The following is a 17,546-nucleotide window of genomic DNA, read 5'->3' as shown; positions in this document are numbered from 1 at the left end:
ACACGGTAATTTACAAAGCTATAAACAAGAATGTTTATTAATGTAATGGATTGTGTAAAATTAAAAAGACACAAACATAACATTTCATTTGAATCCTAATGCGGTGTTTTCTTTTTCTTTTTCTTTACATGGGAAAACCACTGAGAAGGAACTAAAGTCTCACGCTGACACCGATACAATTAATTGAACATTTCCCCACAGCAAGTAGCTGTGGGGAAAGGAAGTGGAAACAGTTCATCAGACTCTGGATATGTCTGGATAGGAGAGGAACCAAGCATGTCTGCCTCAGCTGAGCAACGGAGAAGTAATACTGGTAAAAGATATAGATCAATTGTTTTCCGAAGCTGAATTATGGACATGGTAGTCAAGGAGGTAAACAACATTACAGCTACAAGAGATGACAATGATATTTTAGTCTGCAACCATTTCAATGCAGTGGCACAAGCAAAATCCTGATCAAGGATAATCAAACAAGCAATTGCAGGAAAGATGGGCATGACTTGGAGGCCAGAACTTATTCAACTATTTCAGAGAGGAAAAAAAGTTAATATGCAAATGTAAAACTTTTATTAAAGAGAGAGGAGTAATGACAACAGCCAATGTCCAAGGAGATGGACCAACTTTGAAAGCACGCATTCACATATTTTACACTTATTAGAACTGTGGATTCTCATAAAACTTTAACACATAAAATAAGGGGTTTTTTTGCTTGTCATGGAGGCTTTTGACAGAGCATGTAAAATACTTCAGCAACAAAAGCCTTTATTCTGCTGCATTATCTTAAAACCACCACAAGATGGCAAATCACCTTAAATAGAATCCAACTAACAAATTTGCCAATACAGATTATAGCTCAATAATCTAGCAGCCACAGGGCCCGCCAGACAGTGGGAGGTCATGTGTCCAATACAGTACCCTGGGCTCCTGACCTGTGCCATCCCCTAAAAAAAAATCATGGAATGTAGACATCACTGGCTGGGCCAATAATTATAGCCCATTCCTAACTGCCTTCCTCAATAGCCCTGCAATAGATATGGGCCCAACGAGCAACGTCCACATTGGAAGTACTGTGGGTGCCAGACAACATATAGGTGCAGGACAAAACAGAGGATCACACCGTGTAACAGACTTCTGAATCTAGGACTGCCTGTAAGTAACAACTTTACACCTTCAAAATCAAGTATACTGAAAATTTCTGATGCTTTTGAAATCACAATGCATCACAGGAAATCTAACATACTGCTAATTTTTCACAAATATGTTAATTATTGCGGTTCAATATATTGTCGTCTTTTCATCTTGGTTACTTAAGTGGCCAAATGAAGCTTAATACAGTCTTAATAACAGTCCAATGGTCACTGATCAATTGTGGTATCTTATTACAATTTCAGGCGCATCTAGTTAGCATGAATGTAATCACATGCTGTGGATTTGTGATCGTTTGAATCCTAGGTTCTATGAGAAGAAAAATTGGATATTCCATCTCAAGTAATTAGCCTCAGGGTACAAAAGACCCTTAGACATTACTGTATTATAGCACATTGACCAGGTAGCCATATACATTTAAGGCATGTCACAATGATGATGACGTATATAAAGACAGCCATTCTGTGTCATCATACAGAAAAAAGTAGCAGGTGTAAGCCATTCAGTCCTCAAATTGTTTGGGAGCCCAAGCATCATTCCAGAGTTGAAGAACAAACAAAACTGGATTCTGCTCCCAAATCAGATGTACTCCTTCTAAAATCAATTGGAAAGTTGATGCTCATTTACATTGTACTCTACTTGTTGTGCTAAACCTTTTCAGGGTTAATACTTTGCTGGTATATTAATTCTGTATTCTGCAGGTCACTCGTCTGTAAGATTTTTTGAACTAATCTACTTACTTTACTGCCCTTTAAAAATAGAGCATCTTCTTTCTTCTTTATAAATAGTGAATACTTTATGCTTAATACTTATGTTCAGTGCAACATTGGATAATAAAAGCCGTCAATTTGCATTTGTAAATAAGTTTAAAAGCACAAGTTGACATTCTAATGTTTTAACGACAGCTGCTAGTAATACTGTACAAGTCAGGTCCCAGAGTGAAACCCGACCCTGATAAAGCACAAGTTTCATGTTTATTTTCGTTCACTGTGGAGGTCAGTCAATGAACATATTCACACGAGGCTGCCAATGTACTTATAAGAAAAGAACAAACAAGTTTATTATTAAAAAAAGAAAAGCACAAGCTGTAATAGCACCAGAGAGGGTGCAGAGGAGATTCACTCGGTTGATTCCAGAGTTGAGAGGGTTGAATTAGGAGGAGAGAATGCAGAGGCTGGGATTATACTCATTGGAATTCAGAAGAATGAGGGGAGATCTTCTAGAAACATGCAAGATTATGAAGGGAATAGATAAGGTGGAGGCAGGAAGGCTGTTTCCACTAGCAGGTGAAACTAGAACTAGATGGCATAGCCTTAAAATAAAGGGAAGCAGATGTAGGACTGAGGTCAGGGGGAACTTCTTCACGCAAAGGGTTATGAATATGTGGAATTCCCTGCCCAGTGAAGCGGCTAAAGCTACCTTGCTGAATGTTTTTTAAGGCAAGGCTAGATTAATTTTTGAACAGTACAGGAATTAAGGGTTATAGTGAGTGGGTGGGTAAGTGGAACAGAGTCTCAAAAAGATCAGCCATGATCTTATTAAATGGCAGGGCAGGCTCAAGGGGCTGGACGGCCAACTCCTGGTCCTGGTTCTTATGTAATACACTATATAAGAACTGCATCAAAAGATTGTTGCCAGGGTTGGAGAGATTGAGCTGTAGGGCGAGGCTGACTGGGCTGAGGCTATTTTCTCTGCAGCATTGGAGGCTGAGGGGCGAACTTAAAGAAATTTATAAAATCATGTGTGAATAGTTAAGGTTTTTTTCCCTCCCCTCAGGGTAGGGGAATCCAAAACTAGAGGCATAGACTTCAGTGAGAGGGGAATGATTTTGAAGAGACCCGAGGGGCAACCTTTTCAAGCAGCGAGTGGTGCATGTACAGAATGAACTGTCAGAGGAAAAGGAGGAGGCTGGTACAATTACAACATTTAAAAAGGCATCTGGATGGTACATGGATGGGAAGGATTTGGAGGGATATGGGCCAAATGCTGGCAAATGGGACTAATTTAGAATACCTGACTGGCATGGGTGAGTTAGACCGAAGGGTCAGTTTCTATACTGTACATCTAGATGACTCTCCTGGAATTATCTCATTGCAAGTATGAGAAAGAATGATTCATCCTTTTTCATCTCTTACAGACACTCAAACTCAGAAGTGACACCCTTGTATGCACAATACAATTTTTCGCTAAGCTAGCATTTCTGTAGCCGGTCTCATTTTAGCAAATGTCTGCACATTCATTTGATTTTTTTTCAGTTAGAAAGACTCCAAGACTCTTAAACTGCTAACACTGCTTTCTTTTGCTGCTTAAGATGGTTTGTCAAACACGTCTTCAACAACCTCATTGGATGTCTTCCCTCTATCATACCCCTGCAGTTCTTTTTTTCCCCCACAGTCTCCTGACTTGCACTTTCTCCCAGACTTGCATACTTAGAGACTGCTGCTCACAGCACGTTTTGGTATTATGTGTACCTCTTCTTTCTGCATGAACCATGTCACACACCCCTCCGTCCAACCCCTTTCCTCCGGAGAAATCAAAATTCAAGTCAGGAAAAACTTTTGCCATTTGTGTCCCCAGGTGGCATGCTGGGCATTTAGTTGAAAACATATGATCTCTTCTCACCAGTTTTGCAAATGATCTTCTGAATTTAAAAAGGGTAAGCAAATCTTCACAAAACGAAAATCTAAAATCTAATCATCTGCCATTTTAAAATGCAAGTCTATAGCATTAATTGTAAATTATTAACTTTCAGAACAATAGTTTTAAACTCATGTATTGTCTGAATCCTTCCTGCTCCCATTATCATTATCATCTTCACCCAACAAGGCAAAAGGCTCATTAACTTCCATCTCCAGTGTCTCAATCACCTTGTCTTTCCATGTGATGCCAATAAGGTCATCACAAAGCAGCCCATTCTGAGGCAAGCTTGCTATCTTATAGACCTAGTGATATTATCACTGGACTGTTAATCCAGAGACCCAGATACTGTTCTGGGGTCCGGGGTTCAAATCCTGCCACGGCAGTTGGTGGAAATTGAATTCAATGAATATCTAGAATTAAGAGTCTAATGATGATCATAAATCCATTGCCGATTGTTGGGAAAAAGCCAATTAGTTCAGTAATATCCATCAGGGAAGGAAACTGCCATCCTTACCTGGTCTGGCCTACATGTGACTCCTGACCCACAGCAATGTGGTTGACTCATAACTGTCCTCTGGGTATTAGGGTTGGGCAGTAAATGCTGCCCAGCCAGCAATGCCCTCATCCCATGAATGAATAAAGAAAAAGAAAGCACCAACTTAGGCAATGTACAACATAAAAGACAATCCCATCCATTAGATTATGTTATAGAATGAAAAAGCTCATGCTAGCAGGTCACTCCAATTCAAGCATGCTGTCAGAAGAATATAAAAACCTCAACACATTAAGTGTGAAATTATGGCTGATGATCAGTCCAAATGGCAACACCAGCTATGGTCAGGAAATCTGCATCACAACATTAAAGAAATTTCAGAAGCTCCATGGCAGATGATGTTAACCCTATAAATAAAGTCAAAGGTCACCCTTCACCACCAGTAAGGAACAACTTTGAACAACATCTGTAGCAGATTTTCCAGATCAGCTTGTTTAGCCAGAAAAAGAAGTGCAGCAGATGATCACATCTAATCTCACTAAATTGTGAGTCAACATCCCCCATATCTCTCTCTCTCTCTCAAATGGAAATGTTGCTATCAAAAATATTCATTATGTGCGGCAGCTACGTCTTTTCCCCTCATCTCAGCGCAGTTTAGTTTTTAGTTCTGTGAAGATTTGCTTATCTTTTTAAGTTCAGAAAGTCATTTGCAAAATTAGTGAGACAAAAATCGTGCGTTTTCAGCTAAATACCCAGCATGCCACCTGGGAACACAAATTGCAAAAGCTTTTCCTGACTTGAGGGGTGTGTGGCATGCAACAGGTTGATATCTTGAAGGCATTCACCTAAAGTCGCTATTACATATATTAAAACATGTAGTCACATTCCCCAGAGATTACATCATGGTCAGTGCCTGTAACCACCATTAAGCCTCTTCAGTAATACTGTTATAAAGCTAATCTCCACTGTGAGGTCAGGATGGCAATAAGGTTTCTGCCTGCTTGGGAGTTTATATACTGCTGCTCTGTTCAGCTCTGAGCATCCCCATTCAAATAGTGCAGTTGACAACAATTTTACCTAATAAATGTATTGAGATGGATGGAAAACATGTTGGCAGAGAGGAAACACAAAGTGGGAATTAATAGGTCCTTTTCAATTGGACAGGCAGTAAACAGTGGGGTGCCACATGGATCGGTGCTGGGACCCCAGTTATTCACAAAATATATTAATGATTTGGATGAAGGAACAAGATGTAACATCTCAAAGTTTGCAGATGATACCGAGTTAGCTGGGAAGGTGAATTACGATGAGGATGCATAGATCCTTCAGCATAATCTGGACAGGTTGGGTGAGTGGGCAAATCAATGGCAGATGCAGTATAATTTGGATAAATGCGAGGTTATTCACTTTGGAAGCAAATTACTACCTGAATGGCTGTAAATTGGGAGAGGGAAACGTGCAGTGGGACCTGGGTGTCCTTGTGCACCAGTGGCTGAAGGTAAGCATGCAGGTGCAGCAGGCAGTGAAGAAGGCAAACGATATGTTGGCCTTCATTTCGAGAGGTCTTGAATACAGGAGCAGGGATGTGTTGTTGCAGTTATACAGGGCTTTGGCGAGGCCACACATAGCAAAACTGCACGCAATATTCTCTCCTTTTCCCAGGAAGGATGCTCTTGCTCTCAAGGGTAGACAGCAAAGGTTTATCAGACTCCAGGGGTGGTGGGACTGACGCTTGAGGAAGGATTGACTAGGTTAGGATTATTTTGCTGGAGTTCTGATGAATGAGGGGGGATTTCATATAGACTTATAAAATTCTAACAGTACTATACTGGGGTAGATGCAGGGAGGATGTTTCCAATGGTGAGTGTGTCCAGAACCAGGAGTCACAATCTGAGGATTCAGGGTCGACCATTTAGGAAAGAGAGGAGGAGACAGTTCTTCACCCAAAGAGTGGTGAGCCTGTGGAATGCATTACCACAGGAAGTGGTTGATGCCAAAACAGAGAACGTGTTCAACAGGTGATTAAGTATAGCACTTGTAGTGAATGGCATCAAAGGTTATGAGGAAAAAGCAGGATTAGGCTACTGAATTAGATGATTAGCCATGATCATGATGAATGGTGAAGCAGGCTCAAAGGGCTGTATGGCTTCCTTCTGTTCCTGTCTTCTATGTTTCTAAATTCCACCACGTTGAATATTAAAGCATTACAACCACTGATGAATAAAATAATTTAACCATGACAGACATGAAAATATTAAGAATAACTTAAGTATGAGTAAGTATATGCAAGTGGAAAAATAATTTCCTTAAAACAAAGCCTGAATGAAACCTAAACCATAAAGTCTACTTTGCACAATTCTCTTTTCCCAAACTAAGCTTGACAATACTTGGTATGAATTCAGCGTGCTGTAACACAACAGCTCTGAGGATCACAGGTCAGTGGATAACTACACTGTAAACAGATCCACGAGGGCCAGGAAAGACTCAGGCTTGAGTTCTGATATGTACAACTCAAGTCATTCCAATCAACCTTACTGCATTAGTAGTGATCACACGACTTCCCCACTAGAAGTCCCCACTTTTACAATATTACATTGTGGCCAATAGTAGTTTTTAAACAGGTAACCAATAATCACTTATTAGGGAAATAGATGTGAACATTATAAATCTCGCAAGAGATAGTATCTGGTATATGGGGTTCAAGGTGAGCTTGCCAATCATATACAAAATTGGCTCAACAGCAGGAGACAGAGTGGTGGTGGAGGATTGTTTTTCAGACTGGAGGACTGTGACCGGCAGTGTTTCAGAGGGATCAGTGCTAGGTCCACTTTTGTCTGTCATTTATATAAATTATTTGGATGAAAATATAGAAGGCATGGTTAATACGTTTGCGAAAGATACCAAAATTGGTGGCAGAGTGGACAGTGAAGAAAGCTGTCTAAGATTAGAAACAGATCAACTGGGTCAATGGGCTGATGAGTGGCAGACAGAGTTTAATTTGGATAAATGCAAGGTATTACATTTTGGTAAAACAAATAGGGGCAGAACTTGTACAGTTAAAAGTAGGTAGTCTTGTAGAACAGAGACCTTGAGGTATGTAATTCTCTGAAGTTTGTGACAATGTAGACAGCGTACTAATGAAGCATTTTGCACACTTGTCCCATTGCTCAGACTTTTGAATGTAGAAGTTGGGATGTCATGGTAATAAAGTGTGAAGCTGGATGAACACAGCAGGCCAAGCAGCATCTCAGGAGCACAAAAGCTGACGTTTCGGGCCTAGACCCTTCATCAGAGAGGGGAATGGGGTGAGGGTTCTGGAATAAATAGGGAGAGAGGGGGAGGCGGACCGAAGATGGAGAGGAAAGAAGATAGGTGGAGAGGAGAGTACAGGTGGGGAGGAAGGGAGGGAATAGGTCAGTCCAGGGAAGACGGACAGGTCAAGGAGGTGGGATCAGGTTAGTAGGTAGGAAATGGAGGTGCGGCTTGAGGTGGGAGGAAGGGATGGGTGAGAGGAAGAGCAGGTTAGGGAGGCAGAGACAGGCTGGGCTGGTTTTGGGATGCAGTGGGGGGAGGGGATGAGCTGGGCTGGTTGTGTGATACAGTGGGGGGAGGGGACGAACTGGGCTGGTTTTGGGATGCGGTGGGGGATGGGGAGATTTTGAAGCTTGTGAAGTCCACAGTGATACCATTGGGCTGCAGGGTTCCCAAGCGGAATATGAGTTGCTGTTCCTGCAACCTTCGGGTGGCATCATTGTGGCACTGCAGGAGGCCCATGATGGATATGTCGTCTACAGAATGGGAGGGGGAGTTAAAATGGTTCGCGACTGGGAGGTGCAGTTGTTTATTGCGAACCGAGAGGAGGTGTTCTGCAAAGTGGTCCCCAAGCCTCCGCTTGGTTTCCCCAATGTAGAGGGAGCCACACTGGGTACAATGGATACAGTATACCACAGTGGCAGATGTGCAGGTGAACCTCTGCTTAATGTGGAAAGTCATCTTGGGGCCTGGGATGGGGGTGAGGGAGGAGGTGTGGGGGCAAGTGTAGCACTTTATGCGGTTGCAGGGGAAGGTGCCGGGTGTGGTGGGGTTGGAGGGGAGTGTGGAGCGAACAAGGGAGTCACGAAGAGAGTGGTCTCTCCAGAAGGCAGACAAGGGTGGGAATGGAAAAATGTCTTGGGTGGTGGGGTCGGATTGTAGATGGCGGAAGTGTCGTTGGGATGTCATGTTGAGCTTGTACAGGACATTGGCGAGGCCTGTATTATTTTGGTCAGCTCTGTCATAGAATGGATATTATCAAGCAGTAGAGGGTTCAGAAAAGATTTACAAGGATGTGGCCAGGAATTGAGGGTCTCAGTCCCTTTGCACCTCTGCACTAATTCTCCTCAAAGTTTACAAGACTACCAACTTTCATTATATACATAAGCTTTGAAATGGGTTCCTGCATATCAAGATCTTGATCATTTATAAATGCATTGGAAACTCTGTTTCCTATCAATCATCCACGTTGCTACTCTATGTAGCTATCAATAAACCGAGGACATTGCGTGCTTTATTAACACTCTGTGCGTTTGTGTTACCACCTTTAACAATCAGTGCATATTAATATGCAGGCCCCTCTGCTCCCACACCCTGATTTAGAATTGTTTCCTTTTTTGTCTACAACTTTTCTCAAGTTTGTTGTATGGTACCGAATTGAACTTCGTCTGAAAATCCATGCACACCACATCAATTTTTTCTGTTACTTCTCAAAAAAACTTGAAAATGATCTCCTTTTTAGAAATCCCCACCAACTTTTCTCAATAAACTCACCCTTTTCTATGTTACTACATCTGCCCTAAATAATTGATCTGAGAAGGTTCCCCAGCACTAAAGTTATATTGACTGGACAGCCATTGCTGAGCTTATCATTACAAGCTTTTTTTGAAAATGGGCATAGTTTGCAACCTTCCAGATTATGGCCATTATCCTGTAACGTCCACACTGACTTCCTTCAACATCCTTCGATACATCTCATTGGCCTTAATGCCTTATGAACTCTAAGTATCAACAGTCTGTGCAACATTTCATAATCAAGTTAGGCCCCTGCTCGTGATTGAGTTCCCTCCTCTGGCCTGGGCAACATCTACCTCCCTGATAAAGACTGGTGCAACTTATCCATTTCAGTTGTCGCCCATAGCCCTTTCTCGATACGTAAACCCCATTTTTAGGTCTCTATTCCCCATGGTGGGCTCCCCATTTAAAGTTACTAACTACTTCCTGACTGCAGCTCAACAGATGCTAACAATCCTCTTACAATTCACCCCAAAGATCAGTCCTCAAATGAAGACAATGAGAGCTGGCAGGCTATGTTGGCTTAGACAGCACCTGTAAATCTAATCTAATAGGAATAAATACGCACTTCCAGTCAAGGAGGCAATCTTAATAGAAAGACGTCTTGCAATTTTTCCATACCCTAGTGCAGGAGTTTGAACGCAAATAATTTATTACAGACTAGGAATTCAACCTGTGTTCAGGCTGGGCAACGTGTCTTTACTGTTCATCATCTTCAACATTTCCAACCACTTCAAACGAATACCTGCTTGTTTCTGCACTATTTATACAAAGTGCAATAAAAAGGAGGCAGTTTGACTATGGATGACTTATTGCATTTTTTGCGTGAATGCGCAGAGGTTTGAAATTAGTTATTACTACTTACTTCTGCAGACTTCCGTGAATATACCTCCAAATATAACAGCTTAGGTAACCAGACAATAAAAGATACAACTCTAGCCTGGTCTTTAAACATTTATAAAAACTTTAAATATGGTGCACCAGCAAACAACCACAATTTCAGCCGGCGCCTATATTAATTCAGAAACACAGACAGTCAAGCCCTAAATTAAGTCTCAATGTTTGACAGAAGAAAACATCCATTCTACATTTAACACAATGGTGCCTAATATGCTATTTTACTGATACCATGGTCCCACAGCTGGGAAATGCCTCAGATAGTCAGTGTTCCGAATGGATCAATACGTCAAGACATTCTATTCAAGTACAAGCATCCTGTGGACTTATTTAATCACGTATATTTACATGTCCAAATATTATTTTGAATTTTACAAATGTTTGGCTATCTAAATTGAGAAACACTGAAAACCGTGACAGGTTATGGACAGGTTCATAAGAATTTCATTGCCGAGGGATATAACACAAAGACCAAACACTGTCTGGAGCCACCAGTCAACAGATTTTGTGGTGGCAGATGTGAATTAAGGAGGAACAAATCAATTTCAAGAGTCCTTTTCATATAGTGGGTTAGTCAAATTAAAACAGATCTTATATATAGTTTTGTGCAAGATATTGTTCATTCACCTATCTAGTGCATTTATCTGCTGGTTTAAAGAATGAGCCAGCTAAAGTGCATATTCTAGTAGCTCGATTTCACCACGATCTAAATAAATGGACAAGTATCAGGAATATAAGGAGTAGAGGGAGTGCAAAGTTCACTTGCAAGAGGGGCTGTGCAAATAAATCAAAGAAAACATTTAGCATTAAAAGATCCCAAAAATATTAATCTAATATTTACTTAAATTATTCTAAATTCTGCATTCTTACTAAAAATTCAAATTTCAAACACAAACGCAAGGCAACATCTCATGTTAACATTTTGATATGTGACAAACTTAAACATATTTTAAAGTCTTAAACTCCTTTGTGAAAGAAGGGAATCTGTTGCATTCAGTCAAGACAGTGACAAACTATTAGACTTCTGTACTGAAGGCTCAACCAATGCAAAGTAATAGCAATATTCAGACTTACTCTAATAATCAACTAAGAGTTCTAGATAAGAAGGGAAGACCTGCACAGGGAACACTAAAGGAAAGAAGGCATTGTAGTCAAACAAAACTTTTGTACTATCTACTTTCATCTTTTGGTAATATAAACAAATCAGTCATGTCTGTATTTTTGGGTTCCATGTTGCTACATTGCTAATTGAGAGAATGGGATTTAAGAAAAGTCACAGAATTGAGTTACACAAAATGCAATTACCTTGTATACATGTATTTGATAGTTAAATTTTGTATTTATAATACATTTTAATTTTTGAATAAGAATAATTGCAGCTGCAAAGCAGCAACCAACTCATGACAGTTGTTCACTTATTTATTGTGAAGAGAGATTATTTGAACAGGAGTTTTCCAAGGTAAAAGCAGCGTTGTTATTGCTCTCATATCTAAAAAGATAAAATGAAATATAATTTAAAAAGTGAACATTAATATACCTCCAGAATACTTTAGGCATTGTTTGCTGGGAAGCTCCTGTTTCATTTACCAAACTGTAAACAATGCATTTTCTGCTGGTAGACAATTAAACAGACAGCAACAATCCTCTATTTCCACAGACAATGACAATTTGCATTTGTATAGTACCTATCTTAAGCACAAAACTGGTGCAATCAAAAACAGACATTAAGTCAAAGGAAATATCAGGAATGGTTAAAGATATAATTTTTTAAAAAGGATGCGTGCTTTAAGTATCATAGAAAAACAAAAGGCAGTTTAATTTGCCAGTCTCATAACCTGGAAGTCAGTCAACTTTTTGCCCATCTACCAACAATTGACAGAGACAGCGGGTCATCAAGCTTATGCCATGGAAACAGACCCTTCTGTCCAACTCGTCTATGTTGACCAGATATCCGAAATTAATCTAGTCCCATTTGCCAGCATTTGGCCTATTTCCTTCTAAACTCTTCCTATTCATATACCCATCCAGGTGCCTTTTAAATGTGGCTCCGCCACTTCCTCTAGCAGCTTGTTCCATACGCGCATCACCCTCTGCATGAAAACATTGCCACTTAGGTCCCTTTGAAATCTTTCCGCTCTCACCATTAACTTATGCCCTGTAGTTTTGGACTTCCCTGCGCTGGGGAAAATTCCTTGGCTGTTGATCCTAGCCATGGTCCTCACAGTTTCATAAGCTTCTATAAGGTCAGCCCTCAGCCTCCGATGCTCCAGGGAGGACAGCGCCAACCTATTTCGCCTTTCCCTATAGCTGAAACCCTCCAACTCCATCAACATACTTGTTAATCTTTTCAAAATCCTTTCAAGTCTCACATCTTTCCCATAGCTGAGAGACCAGAACTGAATGCAGTATTCCAAAAGTGATCTAACCAATGTCCTGTACAGCCAAAACATGACATCCCAATTCCTGTACTCAATGCACTGACCAAAAAAGACAAGCATACCAAATGCTGCCTTCACTATCCTGGATACCAGTGACTCCACTTCCATGGAATTGTGAACCTGCACTCCAAGGTCTCTTTGTTGGGCAACACTCCCCAGGACCTTACATCCTGCCCTGACTTGCCTTACCAAAATGCAGCACCTCATATTTATCTAAATTAAACTCCATTTGTCACTCTTCGGCCCATCGGATCAAGATCCCATGGTACTCTGAGGTAACCTTCTCGGCTCTCCACAACGTCTCCAACTTTGGTGTCATCTGCAAACTTGTTAACCAATGCTCCTACATTCAGATCCAACTCATTGATATAAAATGACAGAAAGTAGTGGACCCAACCCTGATCCTCATGGCACACTACTGATCATAAGCCTCCAGTCTGAAAACCAACCCTCCTCAACCACCCACTGTCTCCTCCCTTTGAGCCAGTTACATATCCAAATGATGAGTCCTCCCTGTATTCCATGTGACCTAATCTTGTTAACCAGTCTACCATGCAGAACCTCATCAAATGCCTGACTGAAGTGCATGTAGACCACGTCCACCACACTGCCTTCAACAATCCTCATCACTTCCTCAAAAAACTCAATCAGGTTAGTGAAACACGATTTCCTACCTATAAAGCCATGTTGACTGGCAGAGGGAAAAACTAACAAGAGTTCAGAAGCAGAGAAAAAAAAAGTCAAGGAGAAGCTGTAGAGCTACAGGAATTTATACGCAGCAAGCAGATGAGAATTTTAAATGAAAGGTGTCAGAGGATCTGGAATAAGATCACTGCGAATGGGGCAATGGACAAGCAGGGCTCTGCAGAACTGATGCAAAGTCATAGAGATAGGAAAGCAGAACGAAAACATGGATGAGTGTTTCAACAGCAGCTCAACTCAGCCATGTCCATGCAGGTGAAGTTATAGGGGAGGACAAATACATTCTTTAAGTAATGTGGATAAGGGGATCAAATTTCGTAGTACGAAATTAATACGAAGAGCACAGGTGTGGGCAGGGGCTGAAGACAATGACTTTATTCATACATGCTTGGATGTCAGACAGTCCAAAAACACAGTAAGAGTGGATGGGGCATGACAAGGAATGAAGAAGTATAGTTAAACATCATCTGGATCTGCCAAGATACTGCAAGTTTGCAGATGCTCTAGACAAGCATATCAGATGTGGAAGAAAGGGACAAACATTAATCCTCAATGGACTCCAAAGGATCGGCTGCAGAAGGACAGAACAAAACAAAAAACTGAAAATACTTTGCCTACAATTAGACAGGAATAACTAGAAAGCAGAAGAGGTCCACACCAAAAAGTGATGTAGTTGATTACATCCATGGCTGCAGGGAGGTCAAGGGGGCTCACAGTCATACAGAATAGTCATCTTCTGTATTCAACAATACACAAACAAAATCCACAGCATCCCTATCGTGACGTCCTATTGCATTTCGATAAGACATCCCAGCAAAGCATAAAGAGTAGGAACCAGAGGGGAGCTGTGCATAGAAGTAGTGAAACTGACTGTAGTATGCCGTGGCGCTGTTTTGGCTCGGGTCAGCTCATTCAGCGGGTGACTTGTAAAACGTTTTAACTTTTGGCCACGTTACAGCGTGTAGTATTAAGATGACAGCCGGCAGTTGATTACCATCAAATTATCGACAGCCCACATCAAAAAATATGGAAAACAAAAGCCAAGGATGTAAAGGAAATGCTCCTTTACCCATGAAATTGCAGTCCCTGTTAAAGCAGGGCTTTTCCACAAGACTATCGGAGGCCCTCGTTTTCTCTGAGGCACTGACGACACAGAAATGCTGCGCACACACTCCCACAGTGATTGCAACATTAAACGCAATATGCACCAGTCCGGTACCTACCATTTTTGAAGACAGTCTTAAGGAAGCAACACTAGAGTGCACAGCGAGGAGACTGTGGAGCACTCTGGGCCCCACCGTATGGCTGAACATTAACCAGTTCATTGCTCTCCTAATAACCTTAGGCCTCCTACTGCGTTCTGCCTTCACCGAGCAGGGTCCCCGAATCACGGGCAAGGCGTTCAATTTACTTCTCGAAAAATACGTAAATAAAAAACAGTAATTAGTCACCAGTAGCGGAGAATAAGATTCGATTTTTAAAGCGATCAGGTTGATTTCAAATATGGTATACCGTTTCCTCGAACCTCTAGAGGGAGTAACTTGCATATAATGTTCCTTTTCTCAGACCAGTGTGTTTGAATGATTAACCACACGATCCCACCTCCAAATAACAGAGACACCTCTGCCACCTTTCGACACAAGGTGGGATACCGGATCAGCTTTGAATGCGTGCAACTTTCATAAACCAGAGTTAAACAAGATATGAATTATGATATATTATTTTTTTGAGGCCTTCACCTAATCACGTATTAATTTTACCACAAACAAACAGCGGAGAACGGAAACCCCGAATTAATGATAACTGTGGGATGAACACAGCAGGCCAAGCAGCATCAGAGAACTAGAAATGCTGACGTTTCGGACCTAAACCCTCAATCAGAAATAAGGACAGCTACCTAGAATACACCTCCTCCGACCCACCTTCCTGCAAAAATCCCCTGTTCCCAATTCTTTTGCTTCCGCCGCATCTGCTCCCAGGATGAGGCATTCCACTGCCATAGATCTCAGATGTTCTCCTCTTTCAACTACCGCAACACCCCCGTCCGCAGTGGTCGAGAACACCCTCACCTGTGTCTCCCACATTTCCCACAACTCATCCATCACACCCCCTCCTCGCAATAACAACCAAAAAAGAATTCCCCTCGTACTCACATACCACCCCACTAACCTCCGGATCCAACACATCATCCTCCGACACTTCCACCATCTGCAATCCAACCCCACCACCAAAGACAAATTTCCTTCCCCACCCTTGTCTGCTTTCCGGAGGGACCACTTTCTCCATAACTCCCTTGTCCGCTCCACACTCCCCTCCAGCCCCACCACACCTGGCACTTTCCCCTGCAACCGCAGGAAATGCTACACCTGCCCATACAACTCCCCCCTCACCCTCATCCCAAGTCCCAAGATGACTTTCCATATTGAGCAGAGGTTCACCTGCACATCTGCTAATGTGGTATACTGCATCCACTGTACCCAGAGTGGCTTCCTCTACATCGGGGAAACCAAGCGGAGGCTTGGGGACTGCTTTGCAGAACACCTACGCTCGGTTCACAATAAACAACTGCACCTCCCAGTCGCAAATCATTTCAACTCCCCCTCCCATTTCTCAGATGACATTTCCATCCTGGGCCTCCTGCAGTGCCACAACGATGCCACCCGAAGGTTCTAGGAACAGCAACTCATATTCCGCTTGGGAACCCTGCAGGCCAATGGTATCACTGTGGATTTCACAAGCTTCAAAATCTCCCCTCCCACCACCGCATCCCAAAACCAGTCCAGCTTGTCCCTGCCTCCCTAACCTGTTCTTCCTCCCACCTATCCCCTCCTCCCACCTCAAGCTGCACCTCCATTTCCTACGTACTAACCTCATCCTTCCCCCTTGACCCGTTTGCCCTCCTTGTCTGACCTATCCCTCCCTACCTCCCCATCTACACTCACCTTCACTGGCTCCATTCCCACCCCTTTAACTTGTCTGTCTCCTCTCCACCTATCTTCTCCTCTATCCATCTTCAATCCTCCTCCCCCTCTCTCCCTATTTTGTTTAGAACCCTCTTCTCCTCCCCCATTTCTGATGAAGGGTCTAGGCCCGAAACGTCAGCTTTTGTGCTCCTATGATGCTGCTTGGCCTGCTGTGTTCATTCGGCTCCACACCTCGTTATCTCGGATTCTCCAGCATCTGCAGTTCCCATTACCTCTGATACACCCTTAACCCTGATTGAATGTTCCCTTTCTGAATGTCAACATATCAAAGCAAAAGCTTTTGTGGCAGGCCTAGGATTCAAGTTCTACCAGAAGTTCATAATAATGTCTCTGAACAGGTGGGTTGCATTCTGGTTCCCAACTGGTTCAGATCATTTAATCGGACATAGTGCAACCTTCTAAATCAGTCCACATACTGTAGGTAAAACACTTTACCCAACAAGCCATGTAGGACAGCACTTTGTGAAATATGTCAAGCTATTCTAAATGTTGTATTATCTTGCCACAATAGAAGAAAAGGGAATGGGTAGCCTTTTCGGTTCATTCTCCCCATTTACATGGTGGAGTGTCTTCAATTATTAGATGACAGCATTTCTCCTGGAATCTGCGTTAGGGTTGCTGATGTTTCTTATTTGCATTATAAATTTGTAATCAATTTGTAAATTCAATCCAGATTGATAATATTTGCAACTAACACAATTTGAAGAGACTCATCAGAACCAAAACAGCCAGCACAGAAATTACAGAGACAGTCAGGCAGAAAACGTTTTTTCTTCTCCTTTGTAATCTTTCGACTCATGAGACAATGCAGTGGTCAGGTCTGCTAAACCTTGCCTAATGTAATAAAATGTGAGGCTGGATGAACACAGCAGGCCAAGCAGCATCTCAGGAGCTTTTGTGCTCCTGAGATGCTGCTTGGCCTGCTATGTTCATCCAGCCTCACATTTTATTATCTTGGAATTCTCCAGCATCTGCAGTTCCCATTATCTCTTGCCTAATGTAGCTCAGGATCCCCACTGCACATGGAGGTCTATCTACTGCAGTGGAAAAGGGTGTATTGAGGTGATGTCAGATTGATTGGCCTGTTTCCACTCAGCCCTTTTCTTAGCCAGCTGAGCTCCAGTTTTACCTGTCTCTTCCACTGTTAGTGACAATATCTGCCATAAGACCATAAGAATCAAGAACAGAGAAGGCCGTTAGGCTCCTTGAGCCTGCTCCACCATTCAATAGTGTCATGGCTAATCTGACATTCCTCACATCCATTCTCCTGCCCTTTCTACATAGGCTTTGAGTTCCCTACTGATAAAGAATCTATCTCAGCTTTAAATATACGCAAGCACTCTACCTCCACAGCTCTCTGTGGCAAGGAGTTCCAAAGACCTTCTGACAGAAGAAATTCCTCCATATCTCAGTCTTAAA

General features: G+C 42.1%; 1 protein-coding gene across 5 annotated transcripts in view; it reads right to left on the bottom strand.

Annotated features, from left to right (window-relative positions):
• Positions 1 to 15,194, bottom strand: part of LOC125458478 (pterin-4-alpha-carbinolamine dehydratase 2-like) — a 69,488-nt gene extending 54,294 nt beyond the window's left edge. For 3 of the 5 annotated variants that reach the window (XM_048543752.2, XM_048543755.2, XM_048543753.2), the window contains exon 1: positions 14,367 to 14,735. In XM_048543752.2, coding sequence (XP_048399709.1) covers positions 14,367 to 14,690 — 324 coding nt within the window. In that variant the 5' untranslated portion in view covers positions 14,691 to 14,735. Of the gene's footprint in view, positions 1 to 14,366; positions 14,746 to 15,065 lie in introns of those variants that run through there. The other 2 variants (XM_048543754.1, XM_048543757.2) reach the window with 2 other exon arrangements.
• Positions 15,195 to 17,546: the final 2,352 nt, after the last annotated feature.

The sequence above is a fragment of the Stegostoma tigrinum genome, chromosome 13, assembly GCF_030684315.1.
Source record: "Stegostoma tigrinum isolate sSteTig4 chromosome 13, sSteTig4.hap1, whole genome shotgun sequence".
Lineage (NCBI taxonomy): Eukaryota > Metazoa > Chordata > Chondrichthyes > Orectolobiformes > Stegostomatidae > Stegostoma > Stegostoma tigrinum.
Note: the sequence above shows the minus strand (reverse complement) of the source record. Positions and strands in the feature narration are given on the sequence as shown.